We start from the raw sequence: 11,868 nt of genomic DNA, 5'->3' as shown, positions 1-11,868 counted from the left end.
GACACACGGCGTTTTGGTTATTCGGAACGTTTAACCGAGTGCCGGGTGTCCTCGATTGTCGGGGATTATATCAATCTCCGTTCTTTCTTTCGTCCATTTTGATTGGTCCTTCTCCCTCAATCACGCTTCCCGAGGGTTGGTCCCTGGTTACTAAGCGTAACAAGACTCTTACCTGGAGCGAGAGAAAACTCAAAATCGAAAATGAATTCGATCTTCCACCGATCGTAGGAGGACTTCCTTCCGCGATTTATTTCTCCCTGGCAGTTTGATATAAACAATGGGTGTCCGACTACAAACGACTTTTTCCTGTTTTTTTAAATTAATAAATTTTTTTCTAAATTAATCGTTTTTTGCCTCTTTTGTGACGCCTTGTCCGGTACATCACATTTTCATAAAAATTTTAAACAAATGCTGGAAATGACAAAAATAAACAATTTATGTATTTTAGTTCTAAAATACAAATACAGTAGAGCAGTGTTTCCCAACCTTTTTTTCCTCGCGAACCAAAAGAAAGGTCCGAAAAAATTTGACGAACCCCCTATGTAGTCGTTAATGACAGGTAAAAAAACGCAGTAAAATTTGATAGAATATATATTTTACATATTGAAGAATAATTGATTATATTAATCGTGAAACATTTAAATAAAACATTAATAAGACTAAAATGATGGCTATAAAAGTTGAAAACAAGATAAATCTAACAAACTGGTCTTATGTTTTACATTTGGAAAAACTCTTAATGGGATATTTGTGGCTGTTTGATAGAACAAAGCAATTCAAAGTTAGGCTCAATATCTGACAATTTCAGTCTTAGATCAGGTTCTGCATTTAACCTGTTTCTGTATTTATCTTTCAGATAAGTATATGTTGAAAATCCTTTCTCGCATAGATATGTTGTGCAAAATGGTAATAGAACTTCAATGGCTTTTTTTGACAGAACAGGATATTCATTTTGTATACTGAGCCAGAAGTCAATTAAAGATTGATCTTTAAAAATTGCTTCTAGAGAACTGTCACAAGATAACTCTAAATATACTGGAAAAAGAAAAACTCATAGAGAGGTTTCTGAACTTACATTTCCTTGAAATGGATTACGTATCCAGTTGTTTGAGATGGATATATTGCATCTGTTGGGAAAATAGTCATCGAAAGTTAATCGAAGATGAGTATATGTGAACATCTGAACTCTTTTAATGTTTTCGTCAAGTTTAATTGAATTTTCTGATAAAAAAAAAGTGCTGACAGAATCGAAACATCCATATCATTCATCTGCAGGCATTGAATCCAAAAATTGATCTTTTTCAACATAGCCTCAATTCTATCATGTACACTGAAAATGGTGACACCCTCGCCTTGTAAAGACATATTTAATTCATTCAGTTTACAACAAATGTCAGCTAAATACGCAAGCTTTTGCAGCCAAAGAACATCGGATATACAAGAAGACAAATGAAACGGATGATCAATAAAAAATGCTTGAACTTCAGACTTCAATTCAAACAAACGCGTCAAAACTTTACCACGGGAAAGCCATCTAACTTCTGTGTGAAGTAGTAAAGAAACGTGGAAACTTCCAAAATCCTCACAAAGCGTACGGAATAGACGGCAATTTGTAGCACGCGATTTTATAAAGTTCACAATTTTCACAGCATCACTTAAAGTAGTAGATAACTCTGCAGGAATACGCTTACATACTAAAGCTTGTCTATGAATACAACAATGAGTCCATTGAATTTTCTCGTTGATCTTCTTCACCCGTGCCACAAAATCAGAAAAATTTACTGTCATTGATTTCGCACCATCTGTACACACACCCACACAATAAGACCAGCTTATTCCATTCTTTTCAAAATACCCATTGATCATATCGAAAATCGCTTCTCCAGTTGTGTAGGTTTTCAAAGGTTTTGCAAATAGTACATCTTCTTGAACAATATTCGTAAAAAGATATCTAACGTAGACAAGCAAGACTGCGGCATTTGTTACACCCGTCGATTTGTCAAGTTGAATTGCAAAATAATTCAATTTTATTCTTTTTAGAAGTTCGTTCTCCACATAATTAGCCAAGTCGTCAATTCTACGCGACACCGTGTTGTTTGATAAGGGAACTAGCTCAATTTTCTTTGCTGCCTTTTCCCAAAGTATACATTTGGCGATATCTTTCGTACATGGTCCAATTAAATTTTCTGCTATTGTATGCGCTTGTCCAGATCTTGCAGTTCTATAACTTACTCGAAATGGTGCTTCAAGGGCCATTTTACTATCTTCGTTTGAAGTCAAGAAAGAAGAAAGGCTACACTTTTTGATATCTGCTAATTTTCTTTTGAAATATTCAAGAGGTTTATCTTTGTGTGTCGGATGTTTTGTTTCAATATGTCTACGAAAAAGTGATGGTTTTAAACTGCTGTTGGCAAGAACTTCGTTACATATAACACAAAGCGGTTTAGGTTCTGACTCATCCCCAGTAAAATGAAAACCCAATTGTAGATAGTCGCTGTCATATTTTCGCTTTTTCCCTTTTCTATCATCATTTCCTTTGTTTTTCGTCTGGTGAAACGGTACCTCACTACAGCTTTCAGTACTATCATCTCGATTATCATGTCTCGTTTCTAAACGACCCGTTTTTAACCATCGATCCATAATAAAAATAAGCTATAATAATAATTAAATTAATAATTATTAAATCATTTACACGAGAACTTGACAGTCACAGTATCACTATCACTCAAGCTTTACAAGTGCTAAGCCTATGTATGAACGTCGGTTAATACAACACTACTCTCCCAGTTTCCGGTTGTGAACAAGTATTTAATTCTAAAATCTGTAGTAAACTGCCTTAATTTGATATTTATTTCCAATTGTATTGTAAAAAAAAATATTACATAGAAGGGAAAACTGCTGCAATGATTTTAAATATAAAGCAGAACATGATACTAATCACATTGATAAAATGTTTTAAATATAAATAAATGTTTGTAATAAAAAGAGAATAGTATTTGATTACTTGAATAAGAGGAATAAATTATAATGTATAAAATTGTTGATATAATTTGATATTGATGAAGTAATTTTGAAAAACAAATAAAGAAAAAAGAAATGAAAATATTGAAATTTATTATAGATTTCTTAACAAACAGGCAGCGAACAATCTGTTTTACAGTGGGTGTGTTCTTTAATTTTTGTGTTTTTGTTTTGTTTTGTTTTTGCTTTTGATTTTAATGGCGTTTTAAAAAATCCGCCATTACAATATTATTTTCGCGAACCCCCTCTGCAAACACTGCGAACCCCCAGGGGTTCGCGAACCACCGGTTGGGAATCACTGTAGTAGAGCATCGATTATCCGACTCAATTGGGGACTGGGGTTGTCGGATAACTGAAAAGTCGGATAACCGAAAAGTATTGAAAAAAATACATTATTAGTATAGTGTATTAGACCTGGTTTAAATACTAGCCTCACCTTTCAGGGTCGAGCCAGTGGCTGCCAGCTAAAACATGCAAATAATTTAACAAAAATAATATTAAAGTAGCCAAGACATAACCAAATATTGTAGCGCCACATCACTAGCGGACATTTGAATTTGCCGACTAGAACGCCGGTCGGTTAACCGATAAGTCGGTTAATCGGGAGGTCGGATAATCGATGCTCTACTGTAATACATAATACAAATTGATATGATACAAGCAATGATAGAAAAACATGTTGTTTTTAATTTTTTATAAACTAACTCTATTCGGCGATTTTTTCCGCAAAGTCGTTAATTACTTTATCATAAAAGTCGCTGGTCGTCGACTTTATCAACGTATTTGAAAGCTCTTTTTCTGTCGAAAGCAACGCTAGCGACGACAATTTTTCCTCCGACCGAGTGTTCCTGGCCAATGTATGAATTCGCTTCGTGGTCGAAAAACTGCGCTCAACAGACCCACTGGTAGATGGTACAGTAAAAATTAATGACATTAAATCATATAATTCTTTTAGTACGTCTTTGTTCGGATCGACTTTAATTATAGTATGTTTTATGTTTAAGGGTTACTTGTCGATATAGTCCGGACACGAATATAAATATTGCGATTCACTACGTAATTTAGATAAATCAAAAAATTTCTCATAAAATTTACTTAATTTAAAGAATTAAAACTCGCTTGGAGAAATTGTTTTTCATAATATTAAAATTATTAAACATCTAAAAGTGATAAAAATTCTAAAGAATTTATGTCTGAAAATCTGTCAGTATAATTACAGTTCAAGTAAATGAAAATTATAATTAAATATAACTTTGCAAAAAACGTATATAAAATAACATTGAAGTACTCTTTACTTTTTAAATCTTAAACGATTCACTTAGTCAGATAGCTTCCTACCCAGTGGCTAAGGGAGAGAGTCGTTGGAAGCGTTATACGTGTGTAGCTTCTACTGGCTAAACCGGGTGAGGTTGGTGCTCTGTAAAGCGCAAGCGCCAATGCCCTCTGGCTGCTTTACACCATTCAGTTATTCTCGCCGTGGAAGCTGTCTCGTAAGCGCTTCCATTCCGCCACTGATATTCGAATATACAATAGCAATCTTATCGTTTTTTTCACATGTACTATAGAAATTTGTAATACGATACATAATGCAGTTATAATAAAATATTAATTTTAATTAATTCAAAGTACGTTAAAATATGAAAATTTATATTTTTAGAAAATACAAGGAAAGGTCATTGGAAGGTGAAAGCGGCGCTTCTACCGCTTCGAATAGCACGCCACTTGAAAGTTCCAATGCGTTTTTCATGTTATCACGACATACTTCTGTTGAGAGAAGTAGTAGCTGTAAATCCCTATGCGTATGAAAATCCGAAAGGTGCTTGGAAAAGTATCTGAAAATTTACGGACGTATTACACTGTTGACGGTAGAAGATGCCGGGAAAGAACAACTTTTTTACTTTCATAGTATTATGACAAAGTAGTAGACAGCCATCTTGCCTCCCCGATATACAGTCTGTTATAAAATTATAAGAACTCCGCAAATTTTGTGATTTTTCAAAATTTATTTAAATTTTTTATTCGAAAACAGTTTTTTACGTTATAAGACAATTACAGAAATATCATTTTCGAGCTTTTTATTTTTTAATAAATATAATAGAAGTGATCACTTTTTACTTGTTACCAAAGTATAGGTACACTTTCTAAACTTATTTTAAAATAAATTTTAAATATATTTTAAACACTTTCAATATTTGATTTCACCCCCTTTGGCTACAGTTACTTGAAAAATTCTGTTAGGCATGGAATTTATTAGTTTTTTAATTATTCATTCTTAATTTCATCCCATGTATCCATTATTGCAATTTTCAATTGATTTACAGATCCATATTGTTTTCCATTTTGATAAAATATGGCTGTTAAAATCCTCCATAAATTATCAATGGGATTTACACCTGGACTACATGAAGGCTAGTCAATATTACATCAATATTTTTGATTTTAAACCAATTTTTTGTTGACATTGAGACACGAATGGAAGCATTATCTTGTTGAAACTACCATTTATGACCTCCAATTAATGCACCAAATGCGATGATATTATTATACAATAATTCTTGATACTTTTCTGAGTTCATATTTCTGTCAACAAATACTAAATTAGTTTTACTTTCCCATTCATCATATTTACCTCCAAAACTACCCTAAATCATTACAGATCCAACCCCTTGTTGCTGGCTTATTTTAACTCTGCTTTCTCTTCTTACATCATACCAATAATATGAAAATCCATCAGGGCCATATAAATTAAACTTCTCATCACTAAACATTATTTCTTGCCATTCTTCAGTCCATACCATTTTGTATTTAGGCCAATTTAAATGCATTGATATGTGTTTGACAGTTAAAAATAATTTCAACTTCATATTTAAATATTTTACATTGTCATTGTTTTTTAAAGTTCTCCAAACACGTGCATGAGATACATGTATTGGTATTTCAGCAGCAGCTTGCCTTGTTGACATGTTTTTTTTTATTTATAAGCTTCAAAACGTCTCTTTCATTCCTGGATGTTAAACATGATATATGTTGAATATATCAAAAATAAATATTTGTGTAAAAAAAAATTATGCTGCTTTATGAAATGTAAAAAACCTGATAAAATAATTAAAATAATGTTTTAAAAAATAATTAATTAATATTTTCACTAATAGTTTGAAAAAAAATTAAAAAAAAATTATGGTGTTCTTATACTTTTGTAACAGACTGTAGAACCTACCCTATTCTTAGAAGTATAAAATAAAGAAGTTGCGGCGCACGTATCAGCGCAAAACATAAACGGCGGACTGTCCGAGCGCTGCCATGCGGCAATGTACAGCTTGGAGAGTATATCCTTTGGATATTAATGTTATTCTTAATATTATTAGCATTGCATTCGGTTATTCTATATTGCAATATCAAATGAGAAATTCATAGATTTAAATATTGGCTACTCGTATTATTGTTACGAACTCTAAATTGTAAAAATTTTATTAAAATTAGTTTGTTCTGTACATTTTAAAATAGAAAGTTTGAATGTACTGTACAGTTCGATACACTCACAAGTCACAATACTAAGTATAAGGCCGGATGGCCGAGCGGTCAAGGTGGCAGCCTACTGCTCTGGGGGACTCGGGATCGAATCCGAACGGGTCGTATAATCCCCAGGAATTTTTCGGGTGGTGGTCCGTTCGGATATGTCGGGCCCCGTCCTTCACCACCCGGTCGCCCTATTGTGCCGAACCCATAATGGGCCTTCTAAAAGAGGCCCTCTTAGTGCCCACAGGGTGGAAAGAGTTAAAAAAAAAAAAATACTAAGTATAAAATGTAACTCAATCTCTTATGTGTTCATGATATTACATTATCTTATTGTAATTTAAATAAAAATATTTTTATTGAAAAGTGATGTTTAGTTTATAGAATTGTTTGTATTATCCATTTAAAATCGAAAATAAATAAAATGTGTAACGGATAAAAACGTTATCTTTCTATTTTGAAAATATATTTTCAAATAAAAACTATTTCAAATTAATCGTGTATTTATTAATGAAATTCACATGGATACTGAATTGATAAGTTTTAACATGATTATATATATATATATTTATTTGTTGTGAAACCGTGTTGTATTGTTTTTAGAAGTGTTGAATAAAGGTGGAAAAAGCCATGTGATTGTTATTAACACGATTTTGTGTTCAACACTTCTATGATTTTATATAATAAAGCTAAAACACGAAATTAATGAGGGCCGAAACAAGTGCAGAAAATCGACGGTGTTGCCCGAAACACGTGTAATATGTATACAGGGAAAATTACTACAGGTGATATAATAAAAGAAAATTTGTTCTTTCTGAACTAATTTCTCATTCTTGTGTCAAATCTAAACACCAGTGTATAGTCCTATTAATGAGTAATGGCAATGTAAACAATTAAAAATAACTTTAGAAATAAGGACTGTAAGGCAATTATAATTAGCTTTAAAATCACTTGCAAAGAATTAATAAACATCTTTATTCAAGTTCGATTTTATCCTTCGAATTATCATTGAAATTTTTGAGAAAGCATGAAAATTGAATAATATTGACGTTCTGTCTGCTAACCTAGTGAAAAAAAGGTTTGGACTTGATAAAGATAAGGTTTGTATGAAAAACAAAAGTAGTATTTACTGCAGAGCCATTTCTACTTTTCCGACTGTTACATATAACACATCGAAAATATGGTGATCGACTATAAGTAAAATATAGAAAACACCCTCGATTTTCTGCGTATTTCCATGTCTCAACGTTCCTGAGCTCAATAATATTAAAATCTTTGGAGAAATAACTTTTTGACGTATAAAAAATTTTCACTCTTACGTTCGCTGTAACAGAGCCGGAAAAGTAAGAAGGTAAAGCAAATCACCGGAGCTATTATCTGTCAACGTGTTGTTAGTAAAACTTTATCTTACCCTCATTCTGCGTGAATTCTTTTGATATTAGATGAAGAACGGAATGTATTTTAATTTTCATACTGAGAAGTGTTTGTCAGTGCTCTTTCACATTTATGCTTCATCGTGCAGAAACTTTGTTCCCATAAAAAATTGTAGATTACAGTACACAATTAAATAGTTCAGACATTTCCACCAAACTATCGGGAGTGCCTAGTCTGTCGAGATAATATGGCGATAAATGTGAAGTATATATTTCCGTAGTTTTATTAACAAATAATCCTAATTTTAACGAAAAAAAATAGTTTGCAACTATACAAGAAAATATATTTATTAGTCGGTAGAAAAAATTATATTTATTGCATTGAATTTCGGTACCTTGTTCAACATGTCAGTATAAATGGTTCATGAAAAAACGTGACTCAGTTTTGCATCTAACACGCTCCAATTAATTCACTGGAATTTCATTATCGTCATAGAATTAAATGTCACAAACGACAGGATAAAAAGCAAATTAACGTGACTATGTACATATTTTGTTTCCTTAATAAAGTTCGATCGTTTAATCGCGAGTGATCATCTTCGTAAAGCAAATATGTAACAAAGATAAGGATATTATTGATGTGTTTTTGATATGATGATGTAAACAAATTATCGGCTCATCTCGAATTATCTCACGGAAGCTTAATTTAACGCTAAAGAAAGTAAACATAATTAGATGCTTTTTCTTGCAAAGGCTAAGCAGTTACATGGGCATTAGTCTTGCTGTGGAAAGGTCACTTAATTTAAATTTCTAAAATGAATAATTTCAGTGCTATTTCAACAGTTCGAGAAATTTCTCAACTGAATAGGAACATAACAGTGGCGTGCCGTCATTGGAAGCGATGGAAGCGCCGATTCCACCTTCCAATGACCTTCCCTTGTATTTTATAAAATATAAATTTTCATATTTTTAACGTACTTTGCATTAATTAAAATTAATATTTTATTATAACTGCATTATGTATCTTTTACAAATTTCTATACTACATGTGAAAAAAAACGATAAGATTGCTATTGTATATTCGAATGATTCGGTGGCGGAAAGAGTGTCGAAACCGGGTCAGTTTCCAATCAGCCAGATTATATAGGCATTGTCACATGCGGTTTACAGAGCACCAACCTCACCCGGTTTATCTGGTAGAAGCGACACACGCATAAAGAGTCCTACTTTATATCCCGGAGCGGTTGTGGGCTCTTAGCCACCTGCCTGTCAACTTCCAAGCAGCCAAATTATAGGCATTGGCGCATGCGCTTTACAGAGCACCAACGTCACGGTTATAGCTGGTAGAAGCGACACACGCGTAAAGAGTTCGACTTATATCCCGGAGCGGTTGTGGGCTGTTAGCCGCCTGCTAGATATTCGGCCGCCCTCGCCTGATTATGTGAATCATGAGCAGACTAGATCAACGGCGGACAACCCCCGGCCCGCGGGCCAGCTACGGCTGGCGAAAAGTTTCTATCCGGCCCGCGAAATCTTTAATAGATTATTAAATTGGAAAAATAACTAATTAATAGTTATTTTTCCAATTCTTTGTAATTTTCGAAAACGATAAGAGAAATAAATGTAGTAATTAACTTTTTATTTATTTATTTCATATTTGCAGACTAAAAAAATTACGAGTCACAAGAAAGCGTCAATTAACTACTACGGCCCGCGGAAAAAAACGTAAAATTTATTCTAGCCCACGTTATAAAATAGGTTGCCCACTGTAGACTAGATTTATAACTTAACCCAACCGATAGGAATTTACTGGCATGTTTTTATGATAGTTCTGTATAGTTGACAGGAGTTTTAAAAAAATCCATTAAAATATTTGATACATTTATTCCGCGTTTATTCCGCTCTCCCATCTTATATTACTTACGTATTTCAATGTTAAACCGGTGATATTACGATTTAGTATGTCCCATCTGTAAGGGGATGCAGAAAAAACGTGTACAATTCTAGTACAGTGATAAAAAATTAACTGTTACTTTGGCTGCATCATTTACAACCAAATTTAATGAATGAGACGTACAATGGTACAAAAAAAAGCTCTAGAATTTATTTTCCTTAAATTTACGATTTATGTATTTGTTGTCATAAAAATTTCTATCCACTTCTTTCCCAAGACTACAGATATTCGAGTACAAAGTAACCGGTTTCGACTTATTTCTATTTAAGAAGTAGTTAAATAATTAAGCGATTAGGGAATTAGAAACATAAATAAAACCCCGATGAAAGAGCCGAAATTTTACTTAAACAGAAGCTTAACCGAACCAATCTCTTGCCGAGTACAGTGGGGTCTGATCTCTTCGTAATATTAGATGTAATAAAGACAGAAATTTCTCCAGTTCAATGAGAGTGACCGAAAAGTTGTAAATTTTGGAAATTTCCGTGGACACTTGGCCCTAAAACGAATTAATTAGAAAACGAACGACGGACAATCTGTTAAGTTTAACATATTTAGATTTTTACAGCTATGGTGAGAAACGTTTAAAATCTACAACAACCCCGTCGCGTCCTTTGATATATACTAGTGACGCGACAAAAGAGGCATTTGACATTGACCGGTATCGGCACCCTCGGGATTTGGCACGGACACACCTACCTGGACCGTCTCTGATTCCATTCATTAGCCACTCGTAGGGAGCTACAGTATTTCACTAAGTGGATTGTTTTAAGATTTAAAAAGTAAAGAATATTTTGTTATTTTTATGTACGTTTCTTCACAAAGTTATATTTAATTATAAGTTTCATTAAAAGTATATTCATACAATTGAAGAATTTTTTGTACTAGGCATGTATATTCGTCACACATTTTGTTTTACCAAGTAAGTTTTTCTGATAATTTTAATTTTAGCCCTTATATCGTGGCTAGTGATTCAAAAATTTATTTTAAAAAAGTTTTGGCTCGAGACCATATAATGAAAAAGAAAACATTATTAAAAGAGAAAGACCAATGCCTAAATTAAATATAAATATATCAACAAAAAATTTCGACATTTTGACGATAAAATTTATGACGAATGACGATTCTTTCGTAAAATTGAAGCAATTTGGAAATCAAAGAGGAATAGAATTTAACATTGGTAGACAATATAAAATAAATATTGAAAATTATAACGAGATAATTACGATTAATAGATATATCTAAATTAATAGATGTTATATGTTTTTTCTCAAAGCGAGAATTGGCATTTAGAGGGCGTAGGAAATTTATTGAATCTAATAACGGAGGTAATTATATTGAACTTTTTTATTTATTAAGTACGTCAGATAATCTATTAAAAATACATTTAAAGAAGTATACGGTTTTTACTGGCTTATCGAACAAACGAATACGAACGGGCCCTGACGCGCAATTAATTGATTGCCCCTGAAAGTCGGCTTCTTACAGAAACACAGCTTCCCTATCATCAAATGTCACGGCACGCCACTGGAACATAAGAAATAAGTATTTAAAGAACTGGAATCCATTATTGCAGAATTTATGTGTTTCTGGATTGGAAATTAACCAGAAAGAATTTGGTTTTCGTGGAATTTTCGTGTTGATATTAATGAAAATAATGTTATTACTTGATCTTTGCATATTTGTTTTTATTCTTATAAAACAGTATAACTTTATTTCTGCATGTTTCGTATTATTTTTTATTGCTGCCAAGATTAGTATTATCACCAATTTCTATTACTTTCATTTCAGCAAATTAAAGCTTCTTGAGCAGCTGGATACAGTGTTTCGAATATCTTCTAGTAGCGGAGTAAATAGTACGAGATTAAACGTGAATATCGGCTTAATTTGGCTGAATTTTCTTGTAAGAAGTATGTTTCATGCTTTCTCAAAAATCTTTGATAATAATCAAAATTTAAAACTTTTGAAAATAAAGCTTTTATCACTTGTATTTCTATTTTTACAGACAAT

At 32.6% G+C, this 11,868-nt stretch overlaps 1 protein-coding gene across 1 annotated transcript; it reads right to left on the bottom strand.

The window, feature by feature from the left end:
- Window positions 1-70: 70 nt before the first annotated feature.
- On the bottom strand, window positions 71-2,652 carry LOC136972232 (zinc finger BED domain-containing protein 5-like; the record flags this gene model as incomplete). The annotated part of the gene is made up of 2 exons (XM_067266787.1): window positions 71-172; window positions 1,696-2,652. Coding segments are annotated over 2 exons (1,059 nt in total), but the record flags the coding sequence as incomplete, so codon positions are not given.
- Between the last annotated feature and the right edge of the window lie 9,216 nt (window positions 2,653-11,868).

Source organism: Centruroides vittatus, unplaced genomic scaffold, assembly GCF_030686945.1.
Source record: "Centruroides vittatus isolate TY-2023 unplaced genomic scaffold, ASM3068694v2 contig_287, whole genome shotgun sequence".
In the NCBI taxonomy this organism is placed as follows: domain Eukaryota; kingdom Metazoa; phylum Arthropoda; class Arachnida; order Scorpiones; family Buthidae; genus Centruroides; species Centruroides vittatus.
Note: the sequence above shows the minus strand (reverse complement) of the source record. Positions and strands in the feature narration are given on the sequence as shown.